Source organism: Bison bison, unplaced genomic scaffold, assembly GCF_000754665.1.
Source record: "Bison bison bison isolate TAMUID 2011002044 unplaced genomic scaffold, Bison_UMD1.0 scf7180017864280, whole genome shotgun sequence".
Classification (NCBI taxonomy): domain Eukaryota; kingdom Metazoa; phylum Chordata; class Mammalia; order Artiodactyla; family Bovidae; genus Bison; species Bison bison.
Window position 1 is genome coordinate 3552292 of NW_011494852.1, and position 17729 is coordinate 3570020.

Consider the following 17729-nt stretch of genomic DNA (forward strand, 5'->3'; position numbering starts at 1 on the left):
AAGATAAAACCATCTGGGCCTGAGGCTTTTTTTGAAGAAGAGATCTTTGAAAACTGCTTTAATGTCTTTGATGGCTACTTCTTTATTCAAGTTGTCTACTTTTCTTGCCCCAATTTGGGATTTTCCTACTTTTTCAGGTATTTATCCACTCTAGCTAAATTATCAAATATACTATATTAATTTTTAAAACACAGCACTGCTGTTCATTAAGTTATTTTCCTTTATATCATTTTTTATTTTTATATGCATCTTTGTTTTTTCAGTCTTGGCAGAAGTTTATTTCTCTACAATCCAGCTTTTACTTTTATTCATCTTTCTTTTTATTTTCTGTGGTAGTTTATTTTCTATTAGGTAGGGTAGAACCCAGGCAGGGACAAAGTGGCTTGTGTGGTCTGAGAAAATGGGAGTGAGTGGTCCTGGTTTTTACTGTGGTGACAGGATGGGCCTGGGATTGCATCTTGGAATGCCATGTAGGTGCCAAGGAAGGTGTAGACTTTTTTAAAAATCAGTTTGCCCACAGGTAGGGCAGAAAGGAAAGGTGGACATGGGAGCTGAAAGTTGCCAACAGTCAGACATCAAACAGACTCCTGTTCAGAACTCTCTGCTGCTGCTAAGTCGCTTCAGTCGTGTCCAACTCTGTGCGACCCCATAGACAGCAGCCCACCAGGCTCCCCTGTCCCTGCGATTCTCCAGGCAAGAATACATTATACCATGACACAAATGAGAAAAACAAGTCTTGCTGAGCCACCAAGATTTTGGAGTTTATCTCTTACAGCAGGCAGCATCCACTTAGCCTAACTTGTATGTCAAAGGCACAGGAAGATCATGCAACTTCCCCAGGGTCCTGATGCTTCTGAATGGCCAAGTATAGAGCCTGTCTCTTACTCAGGATAGCACATTTCAACCCCAGTAAAGGCAAAGAGTGTGATGGGATTGGGAAGACAGAGGAAACAGTTAAAAGGACTCCATGATCACCCAAGACCCCCAGAAATCCACAGAAAGAAACTGCCCATGGAAAGGAGCACTGCCCACTCAATGGGGCTGACTGGCAGAATGTCAGTCACTCCCCGGCAGTCTGCCAGCTGCCATGCCACTCACCTGTACAGGTGTTTCTGGAGAGGCCTCTCTTTACTGTCCACAGTTCTGGCCCATACTCCAGTAGGTGAATCAGCTCTGCTTTGGGAACAGGATGCCCTGTACATGGAGAAATAAATGGGGCATGGGTATACAGGTAGAGACAAAAGGGAAAATCTCACGTATACAGGAGTGAACACCTTGAACATACCACTATGAAACCCCAAAGGGGACACCTCCTTCCAGAAGTCTTTCCCTAATTAAATTAGCAAGATTCAACCTTCCCATGCTTCAGAACTACTTAGACACACCTGGTTCTAAACACAGAACAAATTAAACCAAATCTCTGGGCATAAAGACAGTACTGGTTGTTTTCAAACCTCACCAGGTGATTCTGGTGCCCAAGGATGGCTGAAAACACTAGACTAAATCAACTGATAGTCAGTTGTCTGAGGAAGGCCATGACCTAAAACTGCTACCCATTCTGAAGAAAAATCCAGTTTGGGAAAGATAGGGCTGAATGTGGGGACTTGCCACCCTATTTGTTGCTACAGCATCCTGTGGCCACTTCAGGGATGCTGGCCCGATGACCTGGACCAAAGAGAGAAAGCAGACAAACAGAGAATTGGATTGGGAGGTACGAACCCAGGAGCCAGCACCACCACAGGGCTTCTCATTAGGTGAAGTAATAAACTTTTTTCAGGGTGAAACTTGTATGATATGGTTTTCTGGCACATTACAGCCAAATATATTTTGCCAAATGTGAAGGTTTAAAGATAGGAGGATTCTGAAGAGAAGTCAATGACTTAGGCAGCAGGACCACAGAAACTCTGATTAGAAAATCCTGTACTGCAAGCCAGAGTGCACCCAGCTGTCACTTAGCAAATGTTCACTGAGGTCTGCTCTATATCTGGCACCAAGGTCAGTGAGGAGGCAGGGGAAAAGGTGAACCAGATCTTCTTTGTCTCTGCTGGACCTGAGCTCCCTGCCCACTCAGGGAGTTGGCTTATGTTTGTCCCTCCACTTGGAATACTATTCCCCAGATGCCTCCTTTCAATTACTATTCACAATTGTCACAAAACACTGTAATTACTTCACTGAAGACTGATCTCCTGGGAGAGACTATATGGACACGAGGCAGGGAAAGCCCAGTTAGAGGTAACCATTTCTGGATAAAGTGGCCAACTAAGCTTTAGATGGAAGAACATTTGGGATTTATTATTTTGTATAATTTTATTGTACAATTTGTATATGATTATATTTGTATGTAATTTGTATAATTTTGTATATTTATTATACATAACAAATACCTATATGACACTTTCTAAGTTCCCAGTTCTATTCTACACACTTTAAAGATATTAGTTCAGTGGGGCTAAGTGAAAGGGTTACTACTAAAATGATAAAAATAATCATAAGGCGGTCAGACCAGAACAGGCTGAGGCTGGAGAGAGAAGCAAAGGCAGGTTCCTTAGGTCTTCTTAACTGATCATGCTCAGAGAGAGGGTGGAATGAAAGAGGCTCGGTACCACATGTGAGGTAAAGCCTTACCCAGTGAGACCAGGAGGCCACAAGTCTCCAGCATCACCTCCTGGTACAAGGTCCTCTGGGCCAGGTCTAGATGTCTCCATTCCTCCCCAGTGAAGGTTATGGCCACATCTTCAAATGATATCAATGCCTGCAAAGTCAAACAGAGATGGTGGGGTGACTGTATAGCTATTAAATTAGAGCCTACTGCTTGGTTAGTGACAGAAACTCAGAGAGACCCAAGGCCTGAATCCCTGAGTATCTCCTGAGAACCCAGCTCTGTGCTGGGTTTAAGAGGGAGGTAGATAGTGCTGTAGACGGAATACAAATAGTGTGAGAGAGAAAAGCCACCTATATGGGAATCCACTGGAGACTGATGCAAAACAAAAGTAATCTTGTGTGGACTGTGAGTCCGTTGCTGTAATCCAAGCAAGGTTAAGAGCAGTGGCAGCTGAGCCTCACTGGTCTGCCCTCTATGCCTGCACCTCAGGGCTTTAGATACTGTGTTAAAGCAACTAAAAGTATCTAGGTCTGTACCTAGACTTCTTGGGATTTAAATCCAACCTTTTGAACCAAAACATGCTAATTTCTTCGAGCCTCAATTTCCACATCAATACAACAATAGTTCCAACTTCACCAGGTTTTTGCAGAGATTAAAGTGAAAATGTTCATAAAGCAAACAAGTGCAGTGCCCAGCACTTGTCAGTGCTTAATGTGTATTTGTGAGTTTCATTATTCGTCTCACAGCCCATAAGGTAAACACCATCACTGTCTCCATTTCACAATCAGCAAATGGGGGCTCAAAGTCAAGCTGCCCAGAGTAACATGTCTAATGAGAAAGGAAAAGATTTGAACCCAGGTCCCTGTGGTCCAGCCATGATAGGGGATTTAGATTTGATCTAGGTATCATGGCAGCTCCAGAAGGTAGAATCTTTCATTCATCAACCACTTACTGAACACTTGGTACAGGTCCTGCATTCTTCTAAGCCTGGGGACAGGAACTCCCACATACCTGACAAGGAACTAAATAAATAAGCAAGATAAAGTCATATGGCCTTAGGGGCTCCGAAATGAAGAAAAATAAGATGACTACAGAGATTACAGGAGACTTTAGATGGGGCAATCAGGAAAACCTCTCCGAGCAGATGTGGAATAAGGCCGGAATGACTTAGGGAGCAAACCAGGAAAAATGGATAAACAAGCAAAGTTCTGAAGGTGATCAGAGCTTTGTTCACAGCAAACAAAGTGGTGTGCCGAAGAATAACTTAGGGCCTGTCCATGTGTTTACATCCCTTGAGACACAACATTCCTATGCACTGTCATTAATGAAAATTGTAATGGATTCACTTTTGAAATATAAGTAAATGTGTTGGGGAAATGGATACCGTCAGTGGCAAGCCAATGGACTTGTACCCAGATGGTACCTACAAAGAGAAATCCGGTGACAGGCTTGTCTTCTGGTCTGTCCAGGGAACTTCTACTCCTATTAGCTGCTGCTGCTGCTGCTGCTAAGTCACTTCAGTCGTGTCCGACTCTGTGCGACCCCATAGACGGCAGCCCACCAGGCTCCGCCGTCCCTGGGATTCTCCAGGCAAGAACACTGGAGCAGGTTGCCATTTCCTTCTCCAATGCATGAAAGTGAAAAGTGAAAGTGAAGTCGCTCAGTTCTGTCCGACTCTTAGCGACCCCACGGACTGTAGCCTACCAGGCTCCTCGGTCCATGGGATTTTCCAGGCAAGAATACTGGAGTAGGGTGCCATTTCCTTCTCCATCTCCAAATCTAGACAGCGTATATAAAAAGTAGAGATATCATTTTGCCAACAGAGGTCCCTATAGTCAAAGCTATGTTTTTTCCAGTAGTCATGTATGGGATGTGAGCGTTGGACCATAAAGAAGGCCAAGCACCAAAGAATTGATGCTTTTGAACTGTGGTGTGACGGAAGACTCTTGAGAGTCCTTTGGACTGCAAAGAGATCAAATCAACCCTGAATATTCATTGGAAGGACAGATGCTGAAGCTGAAGCTTCAGGACTTTGGCCACTGATGGGGAGAGCCAACTCATTGGAAAAGACCCTGATGCTAGGAAAGATTGAAGGCAGGAGGAGAAGGGGTTGACAGAGAACAAAATGGTGGGATGTCATCACCAACTCCACGGACATGAGTTTGAGCAAACTCTGGGAGATGGTGAAGGACAGGGAAGCCTGGCATGCTGCAATCCATGGGGTCACAAAGAGTCAGACATGACTGAGCCACTGAACAAGGTTCCAAAGGAGGGCACAGCCTCGCTTCCTCTTGAAGGCAAGGCACACTGATTTCCTTGGCCCTTCAGGCAATGCCCCCCCCCCCACTTAAAGGGCTCTGACACATGCCCTATTCCTTGACCTTATGCAATGTACTCCTGCCCAGCATTTCACCTCTCTGAGCCAGGATTTATGATGAAAAGTGAAGATTCCCCTAATCCGTGGTTTCCAATTCATAGACCACATCAGCATTACCTGGAATTTGTTACATATCATCAGGCCCCACTTCAGAGCTACTGAATCACATACTCTTGAGTGAGGCCCACGTACCTGTGCCTAAGCCCTGCAAGAGGTTTTAATGCTCCAACACAGTTGAGAACCGGACTCTCCAGTGAATGAGACAAAATTACCTATGTCAGAAGAGATAACTAAAAAGTGCTTAGCACTAGACCTGGGACATAATAATAAATGTGTGCTAAATTGCTTCAGTCATGTCTGACTCTTTGAGACCCTTATGGACCCATAGCTTGCCAGACTCCTCTGTCCATAGGATTCTCCAAACAAGAATATTGGTGTGGGTTGCCATGCTCTCCTCCAGGGAATCTTCCCCACCCAGGGGTTGAACCTGTGTCTCTTACATCTACCTGCATTGGCAGGAGGGTTCTTTGTCATTAGTGCCACTTGGGAAGCCCAAAATGATAAGTACTTGAGAGCTTTTGTTGTCATTTTCAGTCACATTGACTTCACTTGATTTCTTCAGTAGATCAAGTTCTTTTCAACTTGGGTTTTTGGCACATCTAGTTCCTTCATCAGAAATGCTGCTTCCACACCTTGAACCTGATGGAACTATTCCATCCAGCTGGGGTCTGCATGATACCAGCTTCTGTTTACTCTGCTGTCCTTCCTGGCCTTATACCTTAATGCTCATTGTCCTACTTTTACCAAAAAGGACACTGAAAAGTGATATTATGAGGAAATAACAGATCAATATCCCTAACACTTACAGATAGAAAAATCTTCAACAAAATATTAGGAAACCATTCCTCCATCATTTCAATTTTTTAAAGGATTATATGTAATCGTGGATTTATCCCAGGAATGCAAGAATGGTTCAATATAAGAAAATCAAGTAATAGAACACATTAATAAAATTAAGAGAAAAAAGACATGATAATCTCAGTTGACAAAGAAAATGCATTTGATAAAGTCCAACACACTTTTATAATAACAATAATAGTAATAAAACATTCATAAAACTAGAAATAGAGAGCATTTTTCTCAGTGTGATAAACGGCATTCTTGAAAAAGCCACTGTTAAAATTATACTTGATAATGAAAGATTGAAAGCTTTCCCTGCAATATCAGGAACAAAACAAGAATACTTGCTCTAACCACTACCATTCCACACTGTACTAGAAGTTTCAGCCAGAGGCAAAAAGAAGAAGAAAGAAAAAGCATTACATTTGCAAAGGAAAAAGTAAAACTGCCTCTATTCACAGATGACATGATTCTGAGAGGATAACAGGTAGGAAGGCCAGGGGTCTCCAAACGGAGGAAATAGGCTGCAAGTGTCAGACATTTTTTTAAATCTCTCTCTTAAGCAGCAGGAGGAAACAAACTAGTGATACATTTTTTCCCTTCTCTATGCAAATTTTAAAAGAGGTTTCTCTTAAAATACTGTGTTGCCATAATGACACCTGGTTCCACCTGAACTTAACTTTTCTCAAATTTTGAGTGAACCAATATATTTTTCTTACGGAAATGTTTGTCTTAAGCTATGTTAATGTACTATGCATTTACCTCAGACTCTGTCTTCAAGTCCGTTCAGCCTAAAAGCTCAGATTTAGGCTCAGAACTGACTTGACAAACCAGTTTGTTATACTCAGACATTGTTCTCCTCATCTCTGTAAACGAAACTATTTATATGGTAATCTGCTTTTCTACAAGATTCAAATCAATGTTTTATGGCCCGGGATGACTTATTGCCTGGTGCCAAGATTATCCCAAAATACATCTTGTGGGTGAGGGGCCTGATGCCATTCTCTGAGTTTTAAGACATTCCTTTCTTTCATTAACAGACTGCTAGTAAGAAGGCAATGGCACCCCATTCCAGTACCCTTGCCTGGAAAATCTCATGGACAGAGGAGTCTGGTAGGCTGCAGTCCATGGGGTCTCTAAGAGTCAGACACGACTGAGAGACTTCACTTTCACTTTTCACTTTCACGCATTGGAGAAGGAAATGGCAACCCACTCCAGTGTTCTTGCCTGGAGAATCCCAGGGACGGGGGAACCTGGTAGGCTGCCGTCTATGGGGTTGCACAGAGTCGGACACAACTGAAGCAACTTAGCAGCAGTAACTATATAACATCCAGCGAAAGACTAGTAGGTGAGTATTCTTTCTGCCCCCTTCTGATGTCTATGTCAGAAGCTTTCTCTATCCCCTTTATACTTTAATAAAACTTTATTACACAAAAGCTCTGAGCGATCAAGCCTTGTCTCTGGCCCCAGATCGAATTCTTTTCCAGAGGCCAAGAATCCCGGCATCTTTCGTGGTTCAGCAACAACCTTTCAATTCTAAATACAGAAAGTATCATAGAATCTACCAGAAAAACTACATGTATTCAGAAAAATTTCAGGGAACAATAACAACATGCAAAAATCAGTACATTGATGGTGGGAATATAAAATGGATCTGCTTCTGTGAAAAAAGTTTGGTGGTTCCTCAAAAAGTTAGGTGTAGAACTATCACGTGGCATATGATTCCACAGCTGTGTAGATACTTTAGAGAACTGAAAACAAGTATTTCAACAAATACTTGCACATAATGTTAATAGCAACACTATTCTTGATAAACAAAAGGTGGAAACAATTAAAATTTTTATCAATGGATGGATACACAAATTGTGCTATAAACATACAATGGAATATTATTCAGCTATAAAAAGGAATAATACAAAGAATTCTACAATGTGGATCAACTTGGAAAACTATGAAAGGTTTATAAAGAAATAGAGAAAATGGTGAAGCCTAGATGAAGCATCCTTAGATATAATCACACAGCACAAGAGGGAAAAGGCTGAAAATTGAGACTTCATCCATTTTAAAGACATTTGTCCTGTGAAAGTATTTTGAACTGAGTGGAAATGAAGACGCAACATACCAAAATTTGTCAGAGGCAGATAAAACAGTATTTAAAGGATTCATGACATTGTATAGGAGACAGGGATCAAGACCATCTCCATGGAAAAGAAATGCAAAAAAGCAAAATGGCTGTCTGGGGAGGCCTTACAAATAGCTGTGAAAAGAAGAGAAGTGAAAAGCAAAGGAGAAAAGGAAAGATATAAGCATCTGAATGCAGAGTTCCAAAGAATAGCAAGAAGAGATAAGAAAGCCTTCCTCAGTGATTAGTGCAAAGAAATAGAGGAAAACAACAGAATGGGAAAGACTAGGGATCTCGTCAAGAAAATTAGAGATACCAAGGGAACATTTCATGTAAAGATGGGCTTGATAAAGGATAGAAAGGACCTAACAGAAGCAGAAGATATTAAGAAGAGGTGGCAAGAATACACAGAAGAACTATACAAAAAAGATCTTCAAGACCCAGATAACCACAATGGTGTGATCACTCACCTAGAGCCAGATATCCTAGAATGTGAAGTCAAGTGGGCCTTAAAAGCATCACTACAAACAAAGCTAGTGGACATGATGGAATTGCAGTTGAGCTATTTCAAATCCTGAAAGATGATGCTGTGAAAGTGCTGCACTCAATATGCCAGCAAATTTGGAAAACTCAGCAGTGGCCACAAGACTGGAAAAGGTCAGTTTTCATTCTAATCCCAAAGAAAGGCAGTGCCAAAGAATGCTCAAACTACCACACAATTGCACTCATCTCACATGCTAGTAAAGTAATGCTCAAATTTCTCCAAGCCAGGCTTCAGCAATATGTGAACCGTGAACTTCCAGATGTTCAAGCTGGTTTTAGAAAAGGCAGAGGAACCACAAACCAAATTGCCAACATCTGCTGGATCATGGAAAAGGCAAGAGAATTCCAGAAAAACACCTATTTCTGCTTTATTGACTATGCCAAAGCCATTGACTGTGTGGATCATAATAAACTGTGGAAAATTCTGAAAGAGATGGGAATACCAGACCACCTGACCTGACCCTTGAGAAATTTGTATGCAGATCAGGAAGCAACAGTTAGAACTGGACATGGAACAACAGACTGGAACATGGAACAACAGGTTCCAAGTAGGAAAAGGAGTACGTCAAGACTGTATATTGTCACCCTGCTTATTTAACTTCTTTGCAGAGTACATCATGAGAAACGCTGGGCTGGAAGAAGCACAAGCTGGAATCAAGATTGCCGGGAGAAATATCAATAACCTCAGATATGCAGATGACACCACCCTTATGGCAGAAAGTGAAGAGGAACTAAAAAGCCTCTTGATGAAAGTGAAAGAGGAGAGGGAAAAAGTTGGCTTAAAGCTCAACATTCAGAAAATGAAGATCATGGCATCTGTCCATCACTTCATGGGAAATAGATGGGGAAACAGTGGAAACAGTGTCAGACTTTATTTTCCTGGGCTCCAAAATCACTGCAGATAGTGACTGCAGCCATGAAATTAAAAGACGCTTACTCCTTGGAAGAAAAGTTATGACCAACCTAAATAGCATATTCAAAAGCAGAGACATTACTTTGCCAACAAAGGTCCGTCTGGTCAAGGCTATGGTTTTTCCAGTGGTCATGTATGGATGTGAGAGTTGGGCTGTGAAGAAAGCTGAGCGCCGAAGAATTGATGCTTTTGAACTGTGGTGTTGGAGAAGACTCTTGAGAGTCCCTTGGACTGCAAGGAGATCCAACCAGTCCATTCTGAAGGAGATCAGCCCTGGGTGTTCTTTGGAGGGAATGATGCTAAAGCTGAAGCTCCAGTACTTTGACCACTTCATGCAAAGAGTTGACTCATTGGAAAAGACTCTGATGCTGGGAGAGATTGGGGGCAGGAGGGAAGGGGAAGACAGAGGATGAGATGGCTGGATGGTATCACTGACTCGATGGACATGAGTCTGGGTGAACTCCGGGAGTTTGTGATGGACAGGGAGGCCTGGTGTGCTGCGATTCATGGGGTCGCAAAGAGTCGGACATGACTCAGCAACTGAACTGAACTGAAAGAGTAATGTATAACATTAACACATTTTTTAAAAAAATGAAAGGTCTTAAATCATGGATCTTAGTCTTCATATTACAAAATCAGAAAAAGAAGAGAAACACAGAGAAACCAGGAAAAGGATATAATAAACATGAAGATGGAAACCAATGAAACAAATCAAAAAAGTAGGGAAAATCACTGAACCCAAAAGCCTTAAGATAAATAAAATATGATTAAGCTCTAGCCAAATTTTATCAAGAAATAGAGAATACACAAATTATGAAGTCAAGAATAATATAATAGATAGCACTACAGATTGTATGTATATTAAATGTTAATGTGGGAATATAGTGAACTTTCCTTTATGGCATTAATTGAAAAACTTTAGGGAAATGGACAATTAAACACACACACACACACACAAACCATGAAAGCTCAGTTAATAATAATAGTTAACCTATTTAGCCCCATTTCTATTATAGAAATTAAGTTTCTATTTAGAAACATTCTTACAAAGCAAATTGCAGGCTTAAATGGCTTCACTGTGAATTTTACCAAACACTTAAGGAAGAAGTAATACCAATACTACAGAAACTTTTCCAAAAACTGGAAGAGTAGGGAATGTTTACTCAATATATTATGAGAACTTAGCATTATTTGATACCACAACCAGACTGAGGCATTACAAGAAAAATGCATATCAACATCCCTTATGAGCATACATGCAGAAATCCCAGTAAGATTTTAGCAAATCGAATCCAGCTATTTATGAAAAGGATTATGCGTCAAGACAAAGAAGAGTTTACTTCTGAAATGTAAGGTTTGCTTCTCCACTTTCACGGCACTCATTTCTCAACTCTTCAGTGTCAACTTTTTGATGCACAATAAGAGTGGAGGTCTGTATAAAGAATTCCCCTCACTATCCCCCTCATAAGTCCTTTATCCAATACAGATTCTCTAGTACTGACCAAGTGTAAAATTGTAGCTGAAGGCTTTTCCAAATTCACTTCACTTGTAATGCCTTTGCACAGCAGGAAAAGCTGCAGCACACCTGGTGCTGCTGTAAGGCTGCTCTCCTCCCCTCCAGCAGGTCATTCCCCTGTGAATGACTTGATGCTGGAGAAAGCCTGACATGACCAAGCAGTCCTTCCCAACCTTCCTGCATCTGAACAACTTCCCTGATGTGTTGTCTCTGTAGTTCTTTAAAAGGGAGGCTTTGCCCTCTCCCTTCTGGTGGACTTCTTTTTTTAAAGTATTCTTGTTTATTTACTTACTATTTTTGGCTGTACTGGGTCTTTGTTGCTGAGCGTGGATTTTCTCTAGTTGCAGTGAGCGGGGCTACTCTCTAGTTGTGGTGCCCAGGCTTCTCATTGTGGTGGCTTCTCTTATTGCAGAGCACAGGCTCTAGGCACATGGGCTGCAATAGTTGCAGCATGCAGACTCTAGAGCACATGCTCAATAGTTGTAGTGCATGGGCTTAGCTGCTCCGCAGCGTGTGGAATCTTCCCAGACCAGGGATCAAACCCATGTTCCCTGCATTGGCAGGCAGATTCTTATCCAGCGTGCCACCAGGGAAGTCCTCTGATGGACTTCTTGACATTCTGCTGCATCTGTTGCTGGTGAGGGCTTGCACTAAATCAGAACACTCTCCACTTATCAGACCAGTGTGTGGTCTCTGCCCTGGGTGTGTGCTTTTGTATCCAGCCAGGTGCAAAATGTTTTTCAAGAGTAGGTCATGCATATACAGAGGTAGGTCTGCTGAGTTGGATTCCTAACATGCGACACTCCTACTGTGTTCAGACACTCCTCACTCTCCACTCCATGCCAAAACACTGAAAGCTGAGAAAAGGCTGGAGAAATTCTTGTTAACTTTGATGGGAGGAAACAGCCCATCACAAATGTATGCCTGACCCAAGAATGACTGCATGGGCTTGTTGGGAAGATGAAGGCATTGAGGTCAGAGTAAGGAAGGGATGCTGTGCACTAGTCAGCCTCTAGAGGTCATAGAATCTAGAGTTCAGCTTTAACAGTGCCACATCCTCACCAAAGTAAAGGATCTGAGGATGGAGCATGGAAGTGGATGGAAAGGCAGGGTCTTAACTTACTTCTCTGTGAATGTTTTTTTAGCAGGATCTTGGCAGCTGGTAACACACAAACCCTGTGCAGAACAATGTGTCCAAGCCCAGAAAAATCTGATTAGAGCTGAGTTGCTGGTATTCAAGGACTATTAATAGAAATGTGCATCATTCTTCAGTTGGTAAATCATATCCTACTCTTTGCACCCCCATGGACTGAAGCATGCTAGGCTCCTCTGTCCTCCACTATCTCCTGGAGTTTGCTCAAATTCATGTCCACTGAGTCAGTGATGCTATCTAGCCATCTCATCCTCTGCTGCCCTCTTCTCCTTTTGTCTTCAGTGTTTCCCAGCAAAAGAGGTCTTTTCCACTTCTTCCCATCAGGTGGCTGAAGTATTGGAGCTTCTGCTTTAGCATCAGTCCTTCTAATGAATATTTAATTTCCTTTACTGGTTTGATCTCCTTGCAGTGCAAGGGACTCTCAAGAGTCTTCTCCAACACCACAGTTCGAAAGCATCATTTTTTGTGCGCTCAGCCTTCTTTACACTCCAACTCTCACCTCCATACATGACTATTGGAAAAACTATAGCCTTGACTATACAGACCTTTGTTGGAAAAGTGATGTGATATCTCTGCTTTTTAATAAGCTGTCTAGGTTTATCATACATACAACACATTAATCGTAGGCTGATGTTGGAGAGTCCTGAGGAGTAAGTAGTGGAGAGAGTGAGACATGGAGACTGCAACCAAGCATCCACAGCCCAGCATAGAAGTAACAAGTGGCCAAGTTTAAAGAATGGAGAAGGAATGATATAGAAGAGGTATGGCCATCAGCGTTGGAGCACAAACAATGGTGAACAGGGGACAGAGTTCTGGAGTGATGTGAACTTAGTCCTGATGTTATGCTGTCCCCCAGGTCCCACTTAGCAAGGCTGAACCCCCTCTGAGAACCTCTTCTCACAGTGGTAGTAATGTCTGCTCTGCTCAGGCACACAGAGCTCTTCCCTTGACTGCAGTTGGGGACCTAGAAGATGTGGCGAGTTCTAAGGGAAAGACATGGCAGGTGAAATTGCCCCTGTGAACTACTCTACCACAGACTACAGGAAAGAAAATCTAAATGAAACAAAACAAAACAAACAAATCTCTATGAGGAATGTCTTGTGGGAACAATCTAGTGGTCCCAGCCAAGCAGTATCTATGTCAATGCCTATAATTACTGTCACAGTCAGAACCCAGGAAATATCCACTGAAAAGGGGGGCAGAACCCAAATTACATAACTGTTCCAGAACTGAACAACCATCTGAGGAGGGAATGGGATCCACTGGGTTGATCTCAAGACTAACGACTCTTGGCCCCTTATCTGCAGGACTTCAGGATGGCAGTTTTGGGGCTGACAGAGGACTGGACTGCTTAAAGTAGTACATAGGCTCGCCCCTGGAATACTGGCACATATGCCAAAAAAGTGGGGAAGGAGGAGGTGCCCATGCTCCAGCTGTGGGAGAAGGGGACAGGCAGAAACCAGCTCAGGTCACCAGGGTAGATGTGAAGGTTTCACACAGTGAAGCTGTTAAGTGCAGAGTTGTCCAGCACCACTTCACAGTACAGGATTCTCAGCCTTATCAAGCTATCCCCACTGCCCCCAGGGAAAATGAAATGGCACTATCCTCAAAGGTCACACAGCCCTTTGTGTGGGAGCAATTGATTCCATGAGCAGCAGGTCACAGTCCATCCTCCCACACATCCATCCCGTGCTCAACCTCTTTCCCAACTTCCCAATTCAGAGGAGCTACCAGACACTCGTGCTCACTCTCAACTCATATACCAGTGACTGTTAACCCACAGTAGAGACAGACAGGCAGGCAGACAGACAGCAACAAAGCTCTGGGCCTGATAGGCAGGGTATTTTAAGATGTTACCTGGGGTTTGTTTTAATCAGGTGTGGCAAAATGACAGACATGGAGAAAACTTTCTTTGAAAGAGAAGTTTATGACTTACAGTTCCCAAGAGGAAGGAGCATGGCAAGCCATGCAGGGCCACATGGGGAGGCACCAGGGTTGGTCAAGAGGCAGAAAGAGTGAGGAGAAAACAGACCAGAGACCACTGTGGTTTTTGCAGGAGGGAGTGGGCTAAGTGGTGTCTAGTTGTCCAGCACTTGGCCCTGGGGCCACTGAGGACAGGGGGATAGTGTCTCAGGCTGCAGGAGCCTGATAAAAGGAGGTGGGGGTATGGACTTAGACTGTTGGTGTGCATATCAAGGAGCTGCTCACAGGTAACTTGTTTACTGCCTCTAGGAACTAGCTAGCTCTAGGAGGGGTAGTCTCTCCAGAATCAGCAAGGCCTCTAAGACATCAAAGCCTCATGAATACAGAAAATAAAAAAACATGATGAGTACAACCCCATCTCCTGGTGTCACTGAGAACATAACTCAGTCTTCTTCCTTGATCCCCAACACTAGGGCCCTGGAGTCACCAGTTAACACTTCCTCCCCACATGGATATCACTCTTAAGACTACACTTCTCTCACAACTCTAGAACCCCCATGAACCCCCAACACCACTGCTACCCAACTCCTGGCCCATACCCTAGCCTTTTCCATAGACTCCCCACAAGTCACTCTGCACATGGCATTCAGAGAGCATTTGGCAAATGTAACCAGGATCTCATCTGGCCCAGACCTTCTGTATTAGCTTCCTAGTGCTGCTGTAACAGAGTACCATACACTGAACAATAGAAATTTATTATCTCCCAGGTCCGCAGGTGAGAAGTCTGAAATCACAGAGTTGGCAGGACCATGCTCTCTGATGGCTCTAGGGGAGAATCCTTCCTTATTTGTCTAGCTTCTGGCTGTCCCTGGTATTCCTTGGCTTGTAGATGTATTTACAGCTCCAGTCACCTGGCCATCTTCTGTGTGTCTTCACATCATTTTCTCTTTGTGAGCATATGTCTCTGTGTCCATTTTCCCCCTTTTCTGAGGACACCAGTCATATTGGATTAAGATCCAGTCTGACAACCTCCTTTTAGCTTAATTACCTCTATAAAAAAAAGTAAGATCACATCCTGAGGTGCTGTATGTTAGCACTTCAGCATATCTTTTAGAGGAGACATGATTAAACCTACTAGCAAGGGCAGCATTCAGTCCTGCTCTATTGGCTTCCCTCTAGGCTCTGTTCTTGATTTCATAACTGCAACCTCAGTCATAACTACACACAAATGTCTGATGTCCTCGATACTTTTCTCATCTGAGTTGCACAATCTGTCCCTTCATCACCGATGGTCACCAGGTTAAAAGCCCAGTATGTTCACAGAGGGGTGAATAAGCATCAGGCCAGGCCTTACTGTAGTCTTATTTCCATTCCTGCTAAACCCCAGCATCCAAAAATCCACTCTCCCTTGGGGGAAGGATGGTGGGAAGGGATAGTTAGGGAGTTTGGGATGGACATGTACATACTGCTATATTTAAAATGGATAATCAGCAGGGATTGACTATATAATAACACAGGGAACTCTGCTCTATGTTATGTGGCAGGCTGGATGGGAGGGGAGTTTGGGGGAGAATGGATACATGTATACGTATGGCTGAGTCCCTTTGTTTTCCGCCTGAAACTATCACAACATTGCTAATGGGCTATACTCCAATATAAAATAAAAAGTTAAAAAAATGAAATAAAATCTACGTCCCCCTGGAATATTTGGCCACCTGCCAGACCCTGATCTTCCTACAAACACCCCTCAAGGCCACTATATTTCCTCTACTGTCCTTGTGATGCCCACCATCCTCACACATTGGCCCAGGCAAGATAAAACAGACCTCGGGTCCCACTCTCTCCTTTCTTTCCTTGCATTTTTGTTGCCACCATGACCAGAAAATTTCACCTCCTAAATCTAACCCACAGTTCCACACTCATCCATACACCAGATGCGATGTTTCAGATGCTTATAACCTGCAAGCCTCCCCAGCACACCCTAATTGTGTGTCTAGTTCTGCCTATTCATAACCTCCACTCAAGGGGTCTCTGAAACACCAGACTCAACATTGCACCATTTGGCTCCTTTAAAATGTTATTCTTTTTTTTTTAATTGGAGTATAATTACTTTATAATGTTATGTTAGGTTCTGCTGTACAACAACATGAATCAGTCATGTATTTACATATATTCCCTCTCTCTTGAGTCTTCCTCTCAACCCCTCTAAAACTTTTTATTCTTGAAAATAGATCATGAAGAAGGGTTTCATAACTATAGGCAGGCCTATTGCCTAACAGACGATTCTGACGAGCCAAATGATTGAACACCTGAGAACATCACGTCAAACTGCCCTTAGGCCAAAGCTGAAGGGAACTGACATGATTTCAAGAAGGTGATGGCAGTTGACAAGACATTGTTCACCTCTAATTCTCAGGAATTTCACCCTGTTCCTGCCTCCCCTCTGGATCTCAGAGAAGCCACACCCAGGTCCAAGTCTATGGGGTCGCACAGAGTCGGACATGACTGAAGCAACTTAGCAGCAGCAGCAGCAGACCGGTGACTCAGTCACCAGGGACTGCCCTCATCAAGACTTAATCACTTCATCACCTGCACCTGCCATCCACAGGTGAGCACAAATTAAGTGTACGTCTGGGGAGAGAAAAAGGGATTGCTGAGCACCTAGTCAGTTTCTAGCATGATCAATCAATTTGGCCACCAGATTACCTGTTATATTATTTCTCCCACGTGCTCAACACTCTCAACCTTTTTATGTGACAATCCCAAAGCCCATTCAATCACTGCCTCCATCAATGATAGAATTTCTGTTCCCAACCTAACCTCAGACCTGGAGGCTTTCCTCCAGGTTCAGGGACACAATGAAAGGGACCTATTCAAATTGCTGACGAAATAACTGCTCATCTAACTTACTAAACACATTGATAGTGTCTTTGGAGTAAGAGTATAGAATAAACTACTTCACATCACAAATGAGAAATTTAATGTAGAATTAACCTGCATAAAACAAAAATTTTTTTTAAGGATCTTCTATTTAATGATGATGAAAAGTGATCCCAGGTGAAAGATCTGTGATGATAGAAGAAATGAGGCTTCAAAAGAGAGATGCATCTGTGGATTTAAAAAAAAGCTCATTATCTGTGTAAAACACGAATAATATTCCATTATGAAGTCAGAATGACAGCATTACCATGTGCAGCCTCAATAACATAAATATATACTCAACTGAAAACTAATATTAATATTTTATTTTTAATAACATGTACATACTGAGATGGGACAAACTGGTTGATGTTCTAAGTCTCTCAATATTGTGGAGGAGGGAGGTAAGGTGTTTGAAACTCTTTTTTCTGTTTTGTTAAATAAGTGTTTGTTAGCTTAATACTAGGAATCACAATATACAATTCAAACTAGAAGAAAGAAAATTTGGACTGTAAATAAGTAATCAGTCAAAATTTTTAAAAATGACCACTTAAAGAACAGTGAGTCAAAGAAATTTGCATAATAAAAGAATATAGTTAAAGTAAAATACATTAACATTAAGTGAATATACGAGAGATGTTCAAATTAGCTGTCACTATGCTATCCGGTCCCATCACTTCATGGGAAATAGATGGGGAAACAGTGGAAAAGTGTCAGACTTTATTTTTCTGGGCTCCAAAATCACTGCAGATGGTAACTGC

General features: G+C 42.6%; 1 protein-coding gene across 1 annotated transcript in view; it reads right to left on the reverse strand.

Annotated features, from left to right (window-relative positions):
* The window catches only part of ZNF599 (zinc finger protein 599), a 70953-nt gene that overhangs the window by 21730 nt on the left and 31494 nt on the right, over nucleotides 1-17729 (reverse strand). Inside the window, exons 4-6 of the mRNA XM_010849286.1 lie at nucleotides 4030-4058; nucleotides 2626-2752; nucleotides 1099-1194 (exon numbers count right to left, since the gene is read on the reverse strand). Coding sequence (XP_010847588.1) covers nucleotides 1099-1194; nucleotides 2626-2752; nucleotides 4030-4058 — 252 coding nt within the window. The remainder of the gene's footprint in view (nucleotides 1-1098; nucleotides 1195-2625; nucleotides 2753-4029; nucleotides 4059-17729) is intronic.